We start from the raw sequence: 22,667 nt of genomic DNA, 5'->3' as shown, positions 1-22,667 counted from the left end.
CTGCTTCCCAGCTGCTACTGCAGTCTTCAATTTACAGGGAACCACTCAAGCAGTTGACTGCTCCGGGCGCGGTCATCAGGGGTTATCAGACACACTTATCAATAACTAGCCGATGCCCGCGACTTTGTTCGCGTCGACATAGGTTTTTAAAATCCCGAGGGATTTTCCGGGATAAAAAGTAGCCTATGTGCTAATCTAGGGTATAATCTATCTCCATTCCTTTCAGTCAAATCCGAACATACACACAAAGAGTAACGAACATACACACATTTTCGCCTAGTGTGACTTGAAGCTGTTGATTAATGACTGCTCGAGCGGTTCGTGTATTTCGATCACTGGCTCTAAATATTCATCGTTGCTGTGCATGAAAATTCCAAAGCTTTCGAGACTTAAACTTTTGGTTTAATTTTGGATCAAAATAAGGTTATCTCTTGAACTAACACATTATACACTAAAGATTTGGTTTCTACACGCACACGCATCATTAAAACTAAACAAAATGACATCTAAAACGAAGTCTAAAAAATTACTTAGCGGATTTTGTGCATCCACAGCGACGTTATTAAGGTTTTAAAAATAAAACATTTGAATAAAGAAAAAATATTTTTATTGAATACAAAGTAACAAAAGTAATTTCTTAAGTAACCGTAGGTACCTACTTTTATAAAAATCAACATTGAGTACGGGGTTCTGTCAACAAGCCAAAAAAAACTGACCTAAGTATGTAATGTGTAGTTCAGGAACGTTGTCCATTACGCGGGCACGACCACGGATGGCCGCAGCGGCCAGGTAAAGTATTACCACTACGCATCTCGCGCTTCCCTGTAACGACTGGCCATCTTTATTTACCTGGATGCTACTGGCCATGTACGTGGCCGCCTAGTGCACGAGGTCCCTCATATACATCCTCGACAAAGAGGAATTGGTCAGTAGTTTTCAGTTTGTTCAGTTAGTCCCAAACTTACATATATTTTGCGGGCACATTTTATAGGTACTTAACGTATAGGATACATAGACTGCGACTCGACCTTTACATCGATACTAAAGACGCCCCCCCCCCCCCCCCCCAATGATATTGTCGCACAATACCAACTATTACAATAATTACAAAGATGATTTTCATGTCAATTGAATGAAACCCACTGAATTTTACTCAAAAATCTACCGATCAACCAACACGAACTTCTGGCCATTTATAAGCCAATATTTTCACTTGTTACAAGTACCTATCATGGCAAAAGGAGTTTTAAGATTTGTGTGCTTTTGTGTCAATCACTAAATTACACTTCTCATAAGAAAAATCGAAACATTTCCGTATTTTTTTTTTAGAGGTATTTAGATATGTATAAAACAGAATATAAATTTCGCAACTACAATATGGCTCGGAAAAGCTTAAATTCGGTTTGGATTGAGTCGAGTCATTAATCAGTGTTAGCAAACTGCTAAGTATTTAGCAAAAAAACTATCCATTTGACGAAATTTTATTTATTTTATTTAAGTTATAAGTTGATCAATAGGGAAGTATTAAGTTATTAATAGATTAAGATTATTCATGATCGTAAATTCTCATGAAAAATAAGACAGTGAAATGACCTTCAAAAACACACAAATACATTATTATTTAGGTTATGCCCGCTGTTACTTATACTTAATAATATGACACGACTTGTCGATTTTAAAAAATCGACACAAAATACAACATTTTATGATCTATTAAAATATAGATCACATAAAGAATTATCACAAAGTCATTTTAAGATTATCTTAACCACTAGAAAAATGCATCATAATGCCATGAAGCTGGACCATCAGCTTGAATTAGTGGTTAATTCTGGTGTACACAATCTCAAAACTAAATAAAAATGAAAGGTTTATTGCTATCCCTTTCATAGTGCTTCCTGCAGAAAAGGATAGCACTAGATTCGGACTTGTCTTTGGTTTAGTTTAGGAGACTATACCACAGAATTAGCCACATTGAGTCTTTAATATTTTAACACAGGAACATCGAATATTAATCAACAGATCTAGTCTTGAGACATCTTTCCACTAAGGAAATAATTAACATTATCATTCATCATGGGCTATAAGTTGAATTATAAGAGGAATCTCTTGTTGGATGCCCAATGATGAGTTAAATGAGTTTCTTGTTAGTAACATTCACTGTGATTCGGGGAAAATAACCAAAATTATAATTTAGTTATAAATTCCATAGGAACTTATGCAAAAGAGGGTTGACTAATATTAATAGAAATGCGAATGCATAAGTTTATAAACAATAATAATTCTAAGAAAAAATAAATGCACTCGAAACGCGCTTAAAAAAAACTATACTTCTAAAGGTGGCTCTATTGTTTATAACCTAAAAACCAGTGTCGAGAAGCTTACAACTATGAATGTCACGACTTGCAGCACAGATTTTGTGCACGAGTTTAAACAACTTCTTAATACTGGATTAAAGCATTTCTTTTCAACGACATTTTTACGTCCATACTAAGCTTACAAAAATATAAGTCTTAACATTTAACTCCAGTCATTTTTATGTCGTGATCAACATTAATGTTTGTATAAGAGTAACGCACACCAACGAAATAGAGCGGAAGCCGAATTTTTGATAACAGAAGTTTTATTTGCTTGAGCATAGCACCAGTGGTGACAGTTGCGTGCGAAGAGCTTTTTGAGCCTCCTAGGAGTTTTATTTTGTTAAAGTTGTTATAAATAAAAAAAACTACCCCTGGCACTCTGTAGATGTGCTTTAGACCTAAACAACCACAGGGCTAACAAAAATAGATAAATGTTAAAAACTTCTTCGGCGTGTATGGCGCAAAAATGACTGAGGTAATATCTCACCAACTATCAGACTACTCACGCGGCATTTACACCGCACGTTTTTGTTTGCAGGTTAAATCTTGTCGAATACGTAGTGGCCGCATAAACTGAGAGTAAAACCGTTTACACATTTAAAACTGTATAACACGTAAAAACAGGGGAAAAATGTTGTTTTAATCTACGCTCTATAGATCTCAGCCTCAATATATGCGCCACTGAGCATTCAGTAAGATTTCAGAATAAATCTTACCGAATGCGTATACCGAAAACGTGCTGTGCAAATACTGTGTGAACGTGGTCTCGTGAACGCAGAGCTGTTTACAGGAAGTACAGCGTCTCGCTGAGCGAGTAGTGCGGCGCCACGTGCAGGCTGTTGGCGGCGAGGAAGGCAAGCTTGTGCGCGTACTGACACACGGACGGCACGCGCACCTGCGTCGAGCAGTTGAAGTACATGTGCGTCAGCTTGTATGTCAGGCGCTGGATCTGAAACACCATTGCGTATTTTATTTACCTAGAAAATAAATCCTACTAATATTATAAACGCAAAGTTTGTATGTATGAATGTTTGTTTCTCTTTCACGCAAAACCTACGGATTTGGCTGAAATTTCGAATGGAGATAGTAATAATGTCCTGGATTCTCATAATATTTTCTTTTCGCAATACCTGTATCTCGATGAAGAAACAAAGTTATGTCAACCGTCAACCCCTGCCACAACAACGCAGCTGTTTCAGGAATCGTCAGTTGATCGGTTGGCTTATAAAAGTCAAGGCCGTAAAAACTTACCCTATCAGGATCCAAGCCGGATGTATCATATATGACATTGTATGAAGTGGGCGCAATTGTCCCATCGCGAACATTTTGCGACACTAGGTAGAAGTCGTATCTGAAACAAAAATATTATAATTGAAGTTCAGGAAAATATAAGGAGCCACAATGGTAACGATTCTACAGTACACGCAGCCTCACTATCTTTAAAGCTTGATAATTTAGATGAAAGATTTTGTACAATTATATTAGCACCAATGCCACATTGGTGCTAATGATATATGATGGGCAAATGATATTTATTTATTTAATTATATTTTATTTGTACCAGAAAGTTGTAACAATATAAATAAAAAGAAAGAAAAAGTGGGCAGGGAAGGACTTATCTCTATAAGAGATCTCTACCAGTGACCCTTGGCAGTGCGAGAGGTTGTAAAGGGAGTAGAATAGATAGTGTACAGCAAAGATAGACAGTAATTATGAAACAAAAAAATAGTAGATATTATGTTACAATATATACTTACAAATATTTATATATTAAAATAGTCTTACAAAAACATACATACTTTAATACATAAATATATACTTATAGTAATAAATATATCTTATAATATATACAAATGATATTATGACTATGTAAGGAAGCTAAGGGTATATTTCTTGAGGAAAAGGACAGCATTATTTTTTTAGTGTACAACAGAATTAGGCACATCATCTTTGTAAATCTGTAGCGTGGATAGTACCAATCGTACGATGTGTAAGTTTACAAGTTTATTTGAATAAAAAAGTAGTTCTTTTCCTATAATATCGGCGTTATTTCAGTACGATAGCAATATAAATAATAATCAACATCAACTGTCAAAAAGTTCCTTGAATTGAGAAGGGTTTAGACTTTAGGTCACTGTATACCATGCTGATCAAGTGCAGATTGGCAGACTTCACACACCTTTGAGAACATTATGGAGAATTTTAGGCATGCAGGTTTCCTCATGTTTTTCTTCACCATTAAAGCAAGTAGGAAATCGATATCTGAACCACTGAGGTATCACAGATTATGGTCACACTAATATGTGAACTGACCTTTCTGGCAAGGTGATGACGTCATCGATGACGGTTCCGGGGCGCGGGTTCTCGCCGGAGCGGCCGGTGTCGATGAATACGCGCGTGTTGATGCGCTTCGACACGATAATGAACGCCATCTTGACCTCTACACCGCCATATTGTTCAGTCAACTTCTCTTTAATCTCAGCCACCTGTTACAATGGATGATTTTAGATTTAAATTAATATTCATCTGCCTCACAGCCCTCAAGTTATGACTCACATTTTCAATCGCAATAACTGTTTTCATTGGGTGAATTTTCAATAGTATTATTCTTCATAGTTTTTATTAAGAATAATATAAAGAATTATCGATTTTAAATCGCATAGATGTGCGAAGAATATTTTCACCCAAAGTTTGTGAACCACCCCACATACACTGAAAGGAAAATATTCTTACCTCATGACTGAGCACATATGGAATTTGTCCATCACCAACTCCATCTCGATAAATGAAAATGCGGCCGGGTAATACGCCTGCAACAAGATTTGGTATTTTTTTTAAACCTATAAATAACAGGTTCATACTTTGAAGGTAGAATTTTACTACTTTAGGGAACCTATGCAGTATAAGATATATAATCATGCTAATTTACAGTAAACAGCATTTGAAGAGGTTATCATCGTCTTTAGATATAGTTAAGTTTCACGCAAAGAGACCTCTGACCTTAAACCTGCGCAGTAGGCAATTTACAAAATGGTATAAAGTGAGAAGCTTTCAATTTCGCTGCGTACTGGTTCGTCGGTAGACCCTTCGTTCCGGTTCACAATATGGTTGTAGTGTTCAACAACACTCCGTACATACTGTACAACCGTTACATATTACCCTCTTTAACTTCTGGTAGGATAGGTGGTCGCACCTTTTTTGAGTATGGTACCGACCCATTAAAATCAAGTTCTCCATTCATGTACTAATAAGTTGGTAATAATCACAGAATACTTGTAAAATGGACATCTTTAAGTTCATTCATACTAGGCCAATTTACTTTGATGTTATTGTGTTTCGCTTCAACACTCGAATTCTATCAACGTTGGTGGGATGTAAAATCTTATAAGTTATAACAAGTATATGATTGCGCTCACCGTTCCTCTCACGGTACTTCTTGACGGCGCACGCAATGTTGAAGCCCATGTGGGCGCTGAGTTCTTCACCCGAGGTGTGTGCGTTAACGCTACTATAGTATTGTGTCATCTGCCGATCCAGCGTGGCCACGAAGGCACCGAAGCTCTTCTCCTTGCTGCGTGTGTCGTGACATACGTCGTAGCCCACCACCATCAGCGTGGGCAGCGGGATTTCAACCGTCCACGGTGAACCACCGAGCTGTAACAAACATGACGACTTAGCACACACGCACTGTCTTTGCCCACATAGCATTGCGGCCAGCCGCCCAGTTGTATGCAGGATGCTAAATTGCGGGTGGCCGTAGTCGTAGCATCCGTTTGAGAAGCTGTTACGACTTGTAGTCAAATCAAACTATTTCAAAGGTAGACATGGAAGAAATCGCAACCGTTTACTACGCACGTTTAGAAAGAGTATGTTTTACTCACTAGCTCACTCAACACAGGCAGCCGCAACTAAACGCACGGTGCGGTAGTTGGGCTGCAGTTCTCCAAGCGACCGATGCGTTTTACAGGCAACCATGTTGCAGTGCAATATGCAATTTTGTTTGCCACCACCTAGAGGGCTGACCGCTAAATGCAATATGGGTAACCGGAAAGAATAATGTGTACGCTTAGAGCCAGCGCTAACAAGACTAGGTTTTATGACGGCTTATTTGCCATTAGATTTATTTTAGTGTTTTGCGAGTGATACTTATTATAAAATATAGCTCATACCGACTACACTCACGTCGGTAGTCGGAGAAGTAGGTTTATTGTATAGAATAGATACAAAAAAACTTGCCCAACTATCTCAGAAAATAAAAGTAAGTATTCAAAACACATTTCTGGAAATACAAACAAATGAAAGAATGAGTTTCTCCAATATTTAGCTATGTACAAGTTCTGAAGTTAACGCCTTAAGTTTCATCCTGTTAGTCTAGTTAAAATTTAGAAAATAATTTAAGATTTAAATGATACCTTGGGGATATATAAGTATTTTTTTTGGGATATGTAATATACTTGGAGTTTGCGAAAAAAAACCGTTAAAGAAATGATCACCATAATTTTACCCACCTTATGCATCATGCTCTGGCTTCTGACACGCATGTTTTTTTTAAAATGAAACTTGCCCAATGCAAGAGTTGTGCTTACCTTGCAATTAATCTGGATCGCTACTTTTGTTGCGATCGACATAGCAGACTTGCTAGTCATATTTCGACCGCACACAACTTGAGTAGGCACTGCGCGGTCTACTGTGCATTTTTTCTTAATGGCACCATACCTAGATGAGAAAAAAGTTTTATCAAATTAATGCTTTTTAAATCTCAAGGAAGATAAATATTAATAAACTATCGGGAATATATGTATTATTTTCTAACTTCTTAACAAGCTCAAATCTGGTCTAGTTCTAGGCTAGGTTTCAGCCACAGCTAGGTCATTACCTAGTTGATTTTCATCGTATATAATGTAGTTTTTATTAAATTATTGTGTGTCAAGAACTCTCTTTTTGTTGCACTAAGCACACACAGTAAACCTTAGTCGTCACAAAATATAATAAAGGTAACAGTCTTACTTGTCTGGGTTATTCCTTAGCAGGGTAACCAGCAACATTGCTGGATTCTTCCTCGCGATGACATTTTCGCACATGTTTGCGTAATCTATCGAACCATCTCGTTGTATTGTAACTGAAAACATTTATTAATGACATTAATTCATGGTGGTGAATCCAGTCAGTGGACTTTACTGAATAAAATGAATTTACATTTGATTGTTTTTTGGAGTTCTATACAAGTTCAGTTTAACAGACGGCGAAGAAATGGACAACTGTAACTACAAACTACTTTGCACCTATCAGAGAAATAATAATAGTGACGATAAACTTACCAATTTCTGGTCTTGGCATTCTGAAGCCAACACCATTGCCAGTTTTCATTATCAAATCAACAAAGCTCTCTGCGTCTCTGCGTTGACGCTCTGGCGTTATCACGACCCATGAGGGTAATTGCGCGAGGGTGTATAAATTCTTGGACCTACAAACAATTCATGTGTTAAGAATTTTTGTCCGACTTTCCATTGATAACATAACGGAAGGGTATTAGACTATACATTAATATTATAAATGCATGTGTCAGTCTATCGAGTCTACTACTTCTTCATATCCCATCCATTAAACAAATTTTGTACAGAGATAACTTGCCAGGACTGTTTTGTCCCAGAAAATCAGTTCCCACAAGATTTCCAAAAATCTAAATCCACACGGACGAAGCGCAGCCACGATCTAGCTCAGGAGTCTCCAAGGCTCGCGGGCTAAGACTGGCCCATAACCACAAACTGGCAAGCGAAAGTGGGCTGAACATGCCTGCTGGCATACCATAGCTTGTTACTAACTTTTTTTCCCGACTTCGCGTGCGCATAGTATGATTAAATTAAACTGTAATAATAAATGACAATAGATTGTCAACGGGAAATACCAAAGCAAGATACTATTTAGTATGTTAAGAATGTTTTTCACATATGATAGCAGCAGTGGTTCATGGAACATGGAACACACAGACAGTAACTGTCAACTGCTCAAGCAGTTATTTTCGAAAGCTAAAGTGGGTTCATACACAATAATGCAAGGAAGATTATATTCCACTATGCAGTTGCTGCAAGCTGGTCAAACACCCTCTTAGTATTATAATGTGTGTTACCTCATATCTCGGGTCCAGCCTTCATTAGTATCCCCTGCGGGGTATTTACTGTTACCACCCTGAATTATATTCTCTGCAGGTAATTGGCGTCCTTTGATTCGTACCAATTCACTGTCCAGTGTCATCGACCAACTAGCTAGTTCCTGAAATAAATGAATTGTTTGGTACTACACTACCACTATCTTTTTAGGGTCCCGTCCCTGTCAACAGGACCCCATTAATAAGGTTGATATTTATAGAGTGCACTTTGACTTTGATTAGACTTAAGTTTCAGTTAAAACGAGATAGATTTATGCCAGCAGTGTAAGGCTGTCTCATTTTAACAGTATCTTAAGTCTGAACAAAGTCAAAGTGCACTCTATAAATCTCAGCCTAAGACTCCGCTGTCCGTCCGTGCGTCTGTCTGGCAGGCAGTCGGCGTATTGGTAGTAGTAGTAGAGTCGAATTTTCATAGAAAGTGTATTTCTATTGTAGCTATTACCAACAAGTGTAAATTAAAAATTTATAACACCCCCGACGATCCAAAGTATTTGAGTTTTCCAAAACATCATTTTCAAATAAATAATTATGTATTTAGGCAACGTCCATCTTGACAGCTTGACATTTGTCTATTGACATAATATTAAGAACCTAACGGTTATCTAACCTTCTTTTCTACAAGAAAACTAGAAAAGAGATAACTCTTAAACGGCTGAACCAATTTTTTTAGATTATAGCTAAGAACACTCTCGATCAAGCCACCTTTCAAACAAAAAAAACTAAATTAAAATCGGTTCATTCGTATAGGCGCTACGATGCCACAGACAGATACACAGATACACAGACACACAGATACACACGTCAAACTTATAACACCCCTCTTTTTGGGTCGGGGGTTAAAAAATAATGATTTTAAAATGGCCGCCATGAAAATTAAAGTGCCGTTTCCTATACGACGGTACGACACCCTTGTGCGAGCCTGAATTTTGGCTGGTTTTTTATTAAATTATTTCATACCAATGTTTTAATACAAAACAAAAACAACTGTTGTAAATTAATAGTCATTTCATTACTACATATATACATCTTTCTGCTACTTATAAAAAGGTAGTCAGTTAAGAAGTTTGTAAACTTCTACTACTTCCTTGTTCATGTCTTTGATTGAATTTAAGCAACTTTGTATACAGATCTTCACTGTGCATGAGCTGAGATGTAGTTGGTACAGAGGGTTTGAGACTAACTTACTTCAACGACTTCCTTTGTCTGCGTAAGGCGTCGATTAAAATTCAACAGCTTCTGTATGCGGATGCTGGGCCCGATCTTAGTGTGGACATCCAAACTGCGCATTAGTTGGAAGTCAGCACGCATATTGTCTGACAGACCAGTTTGACGACAGAGCTCCGGCACAAGGTATACAAGCTCTGGCATACCAGCCCGGATGTCTCGAGGTTTGGATCGCGAAATCAGCAAAGGCTGCTTAGTGTCCGTGATGTTAATGTTATATTTCTAAAAATAACAAAAATAAATGTACATATTACACTAAAAGTTATAAATAATTTTATAATACAGTTCGTCACGTTCGAATTTCAACTCGTACTTTGCACGCTAGTGAGCAAAATTACCACTTTCCACGCAGATTTCAAAGGGCAAGCGAATCTTTACGAGCAAGAGGGATGAAAATATAATAATTATATACTAAACTAGTAGGACGCGCGGGTGCGCGGACCACTGAAGTGGCCCGCGAGCATGCAGGTTGGTTTTTCAAAATGCGGACCTTGTCTAAATTTTTATAGATTGGTCGTCACGCCTTTCATATGGGAAGTAAATTCCGTCACTTGGAACTTTTTTCTATTCATCGAGTAGACCTTTGGATCCTGATCCTCTTTTGCCAAGAAACCACTCTTCCATCTCTTATACCCTTTGAGATGGACACCGACGAAATTTGTATGGCGGCCATCTTTTTTTCGCCATTTTGATTTTTTTTTCAGCTCACTGCCAATCGGATGACGTTTCGAGTGACATTTGCTCGAGCACCCCCACCTATCTTCAATACCCTAAGCGTGCTCTTCACCCGTCTCCGAAATCCTCAATCATCAGCTCTCTCCATATTTTTGTTCCGAATCATTTTTTGTCCTCTATACGAAACCATCAGTGAAAAAAAAATTTACAGGAGAGGTGATCAATGAGTCAGTGAGTCAGTGAATCAGCACGAACAGCTATACATTATATATATTATAATCGTACCTTTTTATAGTAATCCATATAGGTTACAGTTTCTCCGCGCATTTGAAATGTTGATAGTGGGCTGTCCTTCCAAGAAATGTCGTCGATTCTGTAAGTCTTTTTATTATAGTCAGTCATCACAATTTTGGATGCGATGTCTTCGGTAAATATGCGCTTATAATCTCCGCCTTTTGAGTTGCTGTACTCTCGCAACATCTGAAGGACCGTATCCAAACGTAATACCTGAAACAATTTACTATTGCAGCACAGCGAGTTTTGAAAACCACAAACACACATGACTATCTATATATGTATACAAAATAATTGTTTTTATTTTTCCTGTTTGCACTCCTGTATCATTCATCTGATTGCAAGTAAGCTTTGTAGTTACTATTGGAACTTGCAATAAGGTTTTCGACTTACAATACAGTGTCAACATACAAAGAGCCACAGAGAACATATCAATATAAAATAGAGGCAAATTGTGGAACATGAAAGTAACTAAGAGGGGACTTCGTCTGTGTTGGCGTTTGCTGGCGCGCGTGCGGTGCCTTTTTGGAGTGTTTTTTTTTTTTTGTTAAAAGTGGCCAGTTTTTGGGTTTTACTGGTGTTTTAAGGTGGTGGAACTGACTGAGAAGCGCCCTAAAGGGGCGCCGCGCGTGTGTCGGTGAGCGCCGGCACAGACGGAGTCCATACTTATGTAGTTTCCCTAACGTGTAAATAACTACAAACTTGACATTGGCTAATCTGTTACGCTAGACGAGAGAAAAAGTAACTAAGAAATTAAAATAGTGCTGAGTAACAATGATCAAGATAGGGCCTACTTACTTTATGGGCAATTTCAGTCACCATAAGCAATCTGTCTTCATACTGATTGATGGTGGCCTTGTATCCAGGCCATATTTGCAGTTTATACTCCGGAATATCAATCTGAAATATGGGTAGCATGTTAAATTATACATATATGTATATTTCGTAGTATAAATATTGAATATAATAAAATATGGAACTATTATTGATATAATATAAATAATAAATACCTTTGCATTGGAGTCAAAAAAGTCCCTGCCCATTAGGCTCAAGTTAAGCAGGCTGAAACATTTTCTGATCAGAATGTTGAATACTTGAAGGTAATGGTAATCACCAGGACTCACTTGACATGTGAGCTGAAACAAATTAATAAAATTTTAAAACTTAGATGTAATAATATTACATCTAACAGTGTGAACAGTGACATTTAAAAGTAGGGTGAGCGATACTTATATATAATATTATATTCCGTAGTTTGAAATCAACTTTAGATGATAGCTCGCAGATGAGTTCAGAAAAAGCCTGACGCAAGAATCAGACGGGTATCAATCATGCCTTCAAGTAGCCTGACCGAACAGGACCGGATGAAAAAACCTTTCACACAGACATGAAGTTGCACTAATCAGTTATAAATACACTCAAATAGTACCTTTATGAGTATCCGCATTCGTTCTCCATCGTTTTTGCGGTCAGAGTATAGCTCTAGTGGATCTGGATGCAGCTTTTTGACTGTGTACAGCACAGTGCCATCAAATAGATATCTGAAATAGAAATAACTTAATATAATATTATACTCTTTTGAGTGTAAATGTATGTATTTTTAAGAACTGTATGACAAATCATTGTATTATACTTATTGACTGCTTACCCGCCAAAGGTCTTTTGATGCACACGCATCAGAGCTTTGCGAATGAACGTACGATCCTCCTCTGGTGAAATATCCACATGGTACTGGTAAAGAGACCACTGAGGCGTGGTTTTTACTGTAAAGTAGTTGGCGCTTAAGTCGAGCGGTTTTCCAAACGAACCTAGAAGAATAATACACATTATTTTTTACTGCCTTATAATATATACACTTGTCTGGAGCTTTTTTTTTATTTTTTCTGATACAAGTTAATCCTTGACTGCTATCTCACCTGATGGTAAATGGTGATGCAGTCTAAGATGGAAGCGGGCTAGCAGTTATATTATTAAACCCATACCCTTGATTGGTTTCTGCACAACATCATACAGAAACGCTAAATCGCTGGCCGGCATGGCTTTGGCGGTAGGGTGGTAACTAGCCACGGTCTAACGGCCGTATTCACAATCATTACTATGAGGTCTCACAGTGCGCTTGAACGCATAGTGTAGGTTCCTCCAATCAGATCATTGTAAATTGACGTGATACAGTAATCTGATTGGTGGAACCTACACTGTGCGTTCGAGCGCACTATGAGACCTCATAGTAACGTTTGTGAATACGGGTGTAAGTCTTCCAGACCAGAACATAGACAATTTAGAAAATATAAAGTCCCAAATTGCCCCTGCCAGGAATCAAACCCAGAACCTCCACTTATAAGACCACAGCCCTTACCACTACGCCAGGGAGGCTGTCAGCTATTACTAATCTGCAGCAATAGAGAATATGAATTTGAGTTAGCCTGTAACTCAAGTCTCAACTAACCAATATAATTTATTGTGGATGTCAGTGCTGTGCTATCAATTGCATTTACCTCAAGTTATGGTCTGGCACTACAAAAAGCCACCAAACAAGAAAAAAAGAAGCTCAAGTTAAAGCTTTGTGTTCCCCATATAATTAGTTCACTAAATCACATAAAACCGGCCAAGTGCGAGTCAGACTCGCGCACTGAGGGTTCCGTACCCGGGTATTTTCCGACATTGCTCCTTTGCGACGTGATTGAGGGATAAACCTAACACACTAATTTCGCATCAACAAAATGGGTAGTGACTAGTGAGGTAGTCACTTATCATCATCATTGTGGCACAATGAGGTCTCCACAGAGAAGTCAATATTAGCCACAGCCACTAACCAACTAATACTGTGGTTTATAAATAGATAGTGGGTAGCAGTTATCAATATCACATATCCGTTGGTCAGTCTTCATCAGTCTATGTATAGTCAAAAGTATTTTACATGGTTTGTATAAAGCTGTAATGAGCAAAGAAATCATGAATTTTTGTTTCTTGCAAATAAAAAAATCACAAACATTTGGTCCAGCAACCTCTGATTATACCAAAAATATTGGTGATGACCTAAGTGTATATTTCACGCATGCATGCAACTTCATGTAAGAATGATAACTTGTGTTTTACCTTACATTCCTGAAAGTATGAAAAAATCAGGAAAATTGGTTCATTAGTTTCAAGATAATCATGAACATAAATATGGTTAGAAATTTATTTTTTGAAGTCATTTAACTCACCTTTTTTTGAAGTAACAGTGGCAGGTCTTGTTCGTATAATCATAGTTTGTTCCGGCAGGACTCTACCCCCACCGCGCCGGGCACCGCGTCCAGTGACCGCTCCAGGGTCACCTGCAGCTGGCGATGGAGCTACATGGGACATCAGGGGATACATTAGTATTGTATATTATATGTTATCAACAAAGTTTGTTTAAAAAGTCAACTGTCAACATCGTATTCCTCATGGCTGAGGGTTGAGAACATTTTGACTCTTAGATTATTATTACCAGACTTCAGTGAAATTAACACTGAGGCACAGGAAAACCAAAAAGGCCAAACTCGGGCCTCTAAAGTCGTTCAACCATCCAAATACTGACTTGTGTCAATGTTGTTTAGCAATTATTGCAATCAATAATAATAATAATTTATATGCATTGTCACAACTATGTCATCTCTTAGATAATTAATACACTTCATCTCAATTCTCAACCCATTGCTGGCCCCATAACTACTGCAGCATAGAAAGAATCTAGTCTAAGAATGCAAAGTTAGGCCAGAGTTCCCCTAGCTGTCCATTGTTCAAGTACAGATTGGCAGACTTTTGCAGATTGACTTGAGAACATTATGTAGAACTCTCCAGGCATGCAGGTTTTCTCACAATATTTTCCTCCATCATTAAAGCAAGCGATATTGAATTACTTAAAATAAACAACTCCAAAACGTTATCAGGCTGACTGACGTCTTAACTAAATGCTATCACGTAATTTATTTTTACAGTATGAAGGAGCATCATACAAGTATGCTTATATCCCAGCCTGGACAAACTTTTTACAGCCAGTCTTTGAAATGTCGCAATCATACATTCACACATTCACACATCACATGAGACAAGGGTAGGCCTATACTAATTAGCAGAAAAAAACTTGAATATTTTGCTTTGTAGAAGATCTAATGTTGTGTTTGTACCAGCACGTCAGTAATATATTGACACTGGCAGAGTTATTTTATACTAAGGTTAGATTACAGTAAGTTATGCTTCAATAAAATTTAAAGCAAAAGAAGGCTACAATCACACCTGATGGAGGTGTGATTGTAGCTAAACATAAGCCTAAATATGTTGCTCTTAAAATAGAAGTTTTGAATATAAGGATTGAAACTAACCTCTAAAAACAAAATAATAGGTAAGTCAAGAACCTTTTCTTGATGTACAATTAAAACACTTTCACATGCTGAACCGTATTGTATTTCGATACCAAGCAATTTGTCTTATATCGTAGAACACATGGTGAGATAGCGTAATGCAAAGGGTAGGTAGCGCCATCTAGTTTCAGCTTTAGAAACAAGTGTGAAATAACGTGAGTAAAAATAGATAACACTACCTATGAACATATTTACCAAAATTATCTTAAAATTGCAAAAGATAATTAAACATCCCGGCCCCCAAGGACGAATTAAGTCCTTCAAATGTAACAAAGAAAAGGGGCTATATGTGAATTTACATAACAAAGAGAATTACTAAATCAAGTAACAGAGAAAGAGTAACTTAACATTGACAATCCAAACTACATAAATTCTGTTACTAAAACTACATAACCAAATCATATGTATATAGACAAGTAAATATAATATAGACAACAAACATAGTTTTGAAATCTAAATTTTTTTTTTACATTTTTATGCAGATTTCATTAGCTAATTGTGGAAGTTATTTAACCAACTCTTAAGAATCTAAAGTGACAAACTATTAATCAAGGGGAGTCGATTATTTTATGCAGAGCTTTCTTGTGGGCTATATTTAACAATTTCAATAAAAGATTATGATTACTTTACATACTTCGTAATTTCAGACAAGTATAAACTTCTGCATATGCCGATCGACGTTCAATCTTAGCAAATTATCATTAAGGACAAAGGTAAGGATTAAGAGTATACCATTTACCTTTTTGTGAATTACATTTTCGTAGTAGTGAAATAACTTTATCGTTAAATTCTTTAGATTGTTAGAAACTAATACAAACATTTAATCTTTTTTCTGTTACAGGTGCTGCTGAAAGGTAAGTATTACAATTGTCCTTTAATTAAATTTTTGTTTCAGGTAAATTATCATCGTGGTTAACAATTATAACAAGTTCAAATTTCAAGAAGTCTGGACCAGTCCACCATAGTTTAGTCTCTTGTAAGTCAGATGGGTACACATCGCGAGAAGGTAAGTCAGCAGAGTTATTTTCAGAATCAACTTGATTCCACTGACTGTTGTTCGTTATAGTGAGCATTTTTGAAGTGAAGTTCGATACAAAGTTAGTCCAGATATATAGTGAGTTGCGTAAGCACGCCAAAACGATAGTGGAGTATGTCCATGTGAATACACAATCATCGTAAAACTTTAACATAGTTATAACAAAGATCAACATCTTGGCTAGTGAAACTGAACCACAGAGTTCTAGGAAAGGAGCTGATATTTGTATGTTAAGTGATACTCTGGTCTTTGCCAAAATCAAGTAAACATTAATGTGATCACCTTTCCAAACTCTGAGATACAAGACATAAACAAAAGCGGCGCAAGATACATCACTAAATTCGTAAAGTTCAACCCGAGTAGTAGCGTTTGACAAACCAAGCCATTGTGGAAACTGAAAGTTTTGCATATTAGTGAATTTATCAAGGTAAGTGAACCATTCAGTTTTCAGTTCGGGTGTGAACTCTTCAACCCAATCCAAGTCAGCTAGCCACATTTTGTTCATGATAACTTTTAGTGAAATGATTGATGGGGCCAACCAACTCAGATAGTCGAAGGTCTTTGTAATTACAGACAACACATTTTCTTTAAAAACATAATGACAATTTCCAACATTTAGTTTCAATTCAAAATTGTTTATCTGTGAGTTCCGTGTTGCAACTAAAACTTTACTTTTATCTTTGAATTTTATATTCACTTCACCTTTTAGAAAATTACTTTTATTTGGGATTTGATTTAACACCTTTTCACTATTGGAGGACCACTTGTGCAAAGGGAAATTATTACATTGATTTAATATTGCACTTAAACTGTGTTGCAGGCTTATCACATCATCATCAGTGGAGCAGCTAGTCAACTGGTCATCCTTGTATGGTAATAGTGAAGATCCTGGCAATAATTCTTTCTTGTTGGCTTTATAATTTTCAGGAACAGCCATTGCATCATAAACTACTTTCATCTTAGTGTTCGGACTCGTCAGCCGGAGGACATCGTGAGTGTGAGTTACATTTTCACTGTCCTTGTGAGCTTCATTCCCGGTGTAAGTTTCCTTTTCAGAGTCCGTGTGAGTTTCTTTGTGAGTTTCCTTGTGAGTTTCCTTGTGAGTTTCTTTGTGAGTTTCCTTGTGAGTTTCTTTGTGAGTTTCCTTGTGAGTTTCCTTGTGAGTTTCTTTGTGAGTCTCCTTGTGAGTTTCTTTTTGTGAGTCCATGTGAATGACTTTTCCAGATATTAACCATCCAACGCTAGAGTTGATAGCGACGAGAGATTCGTGCCTGTGTATATCTGGTAGGACTATCTTTGCGTGCACGTCGGCACCTAGCAATACATCAATGGAGCCTGGCTTGTGAAAGTTAGGATCAGCGAGATCTAACTGCATAGAAGAAGGCCAGAACTCTTGTGAGAACTCTCTTGTCGGTAACGGGGATGTGAGCCTTTTCAGGACATAAGCTTTTACTTCAAGTGGAGAGAGTTCAGGTTTAGTGAGCATTGTGAAATTGACCATAGATCGTGTCTTTACCACTGTTGTGTCTGAAATACCATTGATTTTGCCGTTTACATGAATACGATCCAGATGTAAACGTTGTGAAGCTGCTTCTGTGATAAATGAGGTTTGTGACCCCTGATCGATGAGAGCCCTTAGTACGTAAGTATTTCCATTCTTGGCTTTTACTGCAATCTGTGCTGTTGCTAATATAACTTGATCGCCTTCTGTTGCAGATTGTACTCTCATGGTAACGTGGTGGCAAGTTGCTTGTGAGTTCTCTTCTTTATCATTGGCAGGTGGCTTGTCAGGGTTTGTAATATGGAGCAGGCTGTGGTGACGTAGTCTACACTGGCTGCAAGATGTATTCTGTCTACATTTAGACACTCTGTGACCTTGAACAAGACAGTTGAAGCAAATGTTGTTTTGTTTGACGAAATCTTTACGTGAAGTGACATCTAAGTTGGCAAAATCTTTACAGTGGCAAACATAATGGTTTTGTGAGCAGTATGTGCAAGTGCGTGTGGCTTCTGCAACAAAACTTCTTACAGGTGTGTTGTGCGAGGTTGTTCTAGTTGTGTCCTTTGCTTTAGGTGAGTCTCTTTTGAATACTTCTTTGTTTGAATTACTGACCATTTCTAAAGATCTGAATCGATTTTCTAGGTGAGACGCCAAGGACGTAAAGGAAGGAATGTGTGTGGAAGATCCTAGTGATTGTTCCCATAGCTTGTGAGATTCCATATCCAATTTTGAAACAACCACGTGAGTTACTATAGGATCCCAAGTCTCAGTATCTATTCCTAAATTCTGTAAAGAATGCAAACATTGTTGTGTAGTATCCAATAATTCCTTTATTCCTCGCGCACATTCAACATTCATCTTTCTTTGAGTGAGTAGCCGATTTATTGTGTTATTAACTATAACCCTTTCATTATTGTAACGATCTTCTAAAATCTTCCAAGCCTTATCATAATTAGCGGAGGTAAGAGCAAAATGTTTTAGAAGCTGTTCAGCCTCTCCCGTAATACTAGATTTTAAATAGTGATATTTCTCTATGTCTGACAAACTATTATCATTACGAATAAGGGAAGTGAAAATATCTCTAAAACTAAGCCACTCAAGGTAATCACCAGAAAATTTAGGTATGTTAATCGGCGGTAGTTTTGCTTTGCGTTTCACTTGCTCTGTGGAATCAGTATGACATGTTGCTGAAAGAGTCGATTTTTGTTCTGTATTATCTAATTCACTCAAACACTCCTTCAGTAAGGTTTTAAGCTCCAAGTATGTATCTTCTGTTGTGTGAAAATTATCTATCGGGTCAAATTTAATTTTGTCAAGCAAATCTGTGGGAATATTTAGCATAATAATATCATTGTGTTGCTTTTGGTACGACTCCCAGTAATCATTCAATGTTTCTAGTCGAGTTTCCAAAAATCCCCGAGAGTACCGAGACTTTGAAGTTTTCTTAAAATTCGTGTGTAGCCTTGATATGCTTTCGCTAAGTGACTTTTGCGCTATGCATGCTTGTAGGTTGTGAGTTGCTGGTTGAGTCATTTTCAATTTATATTTCCAAGTTCAAAAGTTTTTCAGAAAATTTCTAAGTTACTTGAATCGAATTTTCTCTAAGTCTTTAAGAAGTTCGATATTTGTTAAAGTCTAATTTCATCGAAATTTTTCTAAGTTGTAGAAACGTTGAAATTTTGTCAAAGTCCTATCTCAACAGAATTTTTCTAAGTCATAGAAACGTTCATTTGCCAAAGTCTTTTTTCAACGGAATTTTTCTAAGTTGTAGAAGTTATCGAATTATTTCAAAGTCTTTTAATATGAATTTTTCACTAAGTGTAACTAGAACGCAAATTAACAAAGTCTTTTCTTCTCAATTATTTAACTAAGTCTTTTGCACTTAACTTATAGTCTAAGTCTTACCGATACCGTTGCACAACACATCACTTTTTCACTTTAACTGACTTTAACTTTTTTAGCACTGCACACACTTTAACTTATCCGAGCGTCTGAAGGACCAATGTACAATTAAAACACTTTCACATGCTGAACCGTATTGTATTTCGATACCAAGCAATTTGTCTTATATCGTAGAACACATGGTGAGATAGCGTAATGCAAAGGGTAGGTAGCGCCATCTAGTTTCAGCTTTAGAAACAAGTGTGAAATAACGTGAGTAAAAATAGATAACACTACCTATGAACATATTTACCAAAATTATCTTAAAATTGCAAAAGATAATTAAACACTTGACTTACCCATTATTTTGTTTTTGTGATCAATCAACACACAGTTTAAACAACTGGCCGAATTTGGCATGCAGGCATAAAGTCGCCTGCATAAGCTAGTATCAGTATATGAAAAACAATACATCCAGACTGGTGAGTTGAGAAAGTTATATGATAAGATTGACATACCAATAGCCATTGTTCTTATATGTTCCTGAACAGCTTCTACATCTCCCGGATGACTTGAGACGGCAGTCGTTCTGTGCGAGGCTCGTCCAGCTGCAGGAGTCGGAATGGTGGCCCTTACAGGCGGAGCACTGGAGGGCGGACCCCATGCTGACGGAGGCTGGGGCCGTGGTCCCAAAGGGGCTGCTTGCTGCTGCTGAGAAGCCCCTAGTTGCTCCCCAGGACGTCTAGGTGGAGGTCCAGTACCTTCCCCTCTCCCTGCACGTCCACGTGACCGACCTCTTCCACGATCAGACATTTTCTTCTCACTAAGTCAATTTTTTTTTTGATTATAATAGTATTTCAGTTATCTGTTTTTAGGGTTCCATACCTCAAAAGGAAAAACGGAACCCTTATAGGATCACATTGTTGTTTGTTTGTCAAGAAAACCTATGGGGTACTTCCCATAGACGTAGAATCATGAAATTTGGCAGGTAGGCAGGTCTTAAACCACAAGTAAAGGAAAAAATCTGAAAACAGTGAATTTATGGTTCTATCACAAAAAAAGAATTAAAATGTGTTCATAATTACTATTTTATATATAATTAATGAAGATTACTATGTATATCGAGTGGGATATCATTTGAAAGGGCTCTGTACACTCTAAAACAGATTTTATTTTTATGCATAATTTGATTTATCCTGCAAAATGTCGAAAAACTTACACACGAGTATGGAACCCTCCGTGCGCGAGTCAAACCAGACTCGCATTTAGCCGGTTGTTTTGTTTATATTTTATTCATAAATTTTAACATAATACCAAGTGATTCAGTGTAGATACAGAAGTTTCATGTAAAAAGGTAGCACTGGTAGGTGCGAGGTGGCGATGCGTCTGCGCATGGGCAGGTATATTATTAGTTAATATTATTATTATGAGGTATACAAACCTAGTGTCCTGTAGCACGAGGGTGGAAGGGCGCAGGGCTCCCTCACCTCTGATACCACTCTAGTTACAAGGTAATGGACCGTTCCAGATATTTTTTTTTATTAAATATGCATACTAAGTCCGACCCTGCTCTTACCCCCAGCGAAAAGTTGTCTGAACGAACCAATGCGTGGTATAGACGCGACCATTATTACCCTTTACATCAATAAATATGTAGATCGCTAAATCGCTTAATAAGCAAGTACAAAGTCAATGGGTTTATTACGAACCTATTGGTACTTACTTGCTTATCTCGCTAGCTAAGTACCTTATACGAACCGCGACAATAAATTCTCGCTTGATTCAGGTAAGTATATATTTTCCGAATACTGATTTACAGTTGAAGGGAATTGGGAAACCGTAACAAGAAAAGTTAAACCCCATGTTTCAACCATAACAAATATGGCGATCGTCGATATTTATAAACGCAAACGAATCCGAAATAGTAAGTTAATTTATAGATAACATTGCAAGTATGAAATCATTGCTATCGGCATAAAAGTTATGAGGTTGTTCTAAAAGTTTTTATGTACAAGCAAGAGACTGTAAGTTGTTTTGTTGTTTGAAAATGGCGGACGTGCACGTTACTTTTTCAATAAACGCAAGTTTAAACATTTGGTAAACGCTGAAACAACAAAAAACCTAATATATAATTCGCGGGAATTGATATTGATATGTTTGTAATGAAATTGCCGTATAAATAGTAATAAAACAATTATTTTCAATTTTCTTACCAACTTTAACCACTTAGTTCGACGAACGCCCGTGGAAAAAAAAGAATGAAAAAATTATTAACAATTTTGTCATGTCAGTGTTTCCACTTACGATTTTAGTTTTACCCTAATTTTTTACCCACGGGTAACCTTGTAAGCGTGTCAAACATTGCGAGTCGGATCAATTCCATACTAACTAATAATATTAATGTGAAAGTGTGTCTGTCTATCTGTCAGCTACCTTTTCACGGCCCAACAGTTTAACCGATTGTGATGAAATTTGGTACCGAGGTAGCTTGCGTCCCTGTAATTGCCATAGGCATTTTATCCCAGAAAATCTAACAGTTCCTGCGGGATCTTTAAAAACGCGGACAAGACATCTTATCTTATCTATCTTTTATTTCCAACTAGTTAGAGTCTAACTAGTTGGAAATAAATGGCACAAAAATTGTAAAAAATCAATCACCTGCAAAAACTAATTTTTGTTTAAAATTTCAACAAAAAATAAAATAAAACAAAAGAATTTGTGGTTACATCATTAAAAAAAATTAAAAATGTGTTTGTAACACCGATTTCAGTACTCGACCCGATAACTAGATGGCGCTAGTTACCTGTTACTTCGCGTTACCGTGAACTGCGGGTCAGTTGTATATATCGGCTAGCATATGTTTGTAAAATCATTCTAATCAAATCAATCTAATCATTTCCAATCGATTCTAATCAATTCCTAATGAATTCCGAGTCAGTTCCGGATTCCTTCGCTCGGTACTCAAACGAGTTAAGAACTCTGCATCCACATCTGTTGGGACAGAGTTAAACGCTAGTTTCAGTAGTACCAACGACATAGGTGGCACGAACCCCTGCATCCACATCTGCTGGGACGGGGCGTTCCGGAAACCTACCAACCTTCATAGGTGGCACGAACTCCTGCATCCACATCTGCTGGAACAGGG

At 37.3% G+C, this 22,667-nt stretch overlaps 1 protein-coding gene across 1 annotated transcript; it reads right to left on the bottom strand.

Moving 5' to 3' along the window:
• Positions 1-590: 590 nt before the first annotated feature.
• Positions 591-21,826, bottom strand: LOC123869797 (piwi-like protein Siwi). Its single transcript, XM_045912837.1, has 18 exons — positions 21,736-21,826; positions 20,041-20,345; positions 13,926-14,054; positions 12,368-12,527; positions 12,149-12,260; positions 11,730-11,855; positions 11,518-11,619; positions 10,711-10,932; positions 9,712-9,972; positions 8,488-8,630; positions 7,679-7,824; positions 7,368-7,479; positions 6,947-7,076; positions 5,777-6,014; positions 5,094-5,170; positions 4,674-4,846; positions 3,612-3,711; positions 591-3,309 (listed from the first exon to the last, which is right to left on the bottom strand). The coding sequence occupies exons 2-18, from the start codon at positions 20,333-20,335 to the stop codon at positions 3,145-3,147; spliced, it is 2,691 nt and encodes an 896-aa protein (XP_045768793.1). The 5' UTR covers positions 20,336-20,345; positions 21,736-21,826; the 3' UTR covers positions 591-3,144.
• Between the last annotated feature and the right edge of the window lie 841 nt (positions 21,827-22,667).

This window comes from Maniola jurtina, chromosome 11 (genome assembly GCF_905333055.1).
Source record: "Maniola jurtina chromosome 11, ilManJurt1.1, whole genome shotgun sequence".
NCBI lineage: Eukaryota > Metazoa > Arthropoda > Insecta > Lepidoptera > Nymphalidae > Maniola > Maniola jurtina.
The sequence above is the reverse complement of the archived record's forward strand: the minus strand, read 5'-3'. Positions and strand labels throughout refer to the sequence as shown.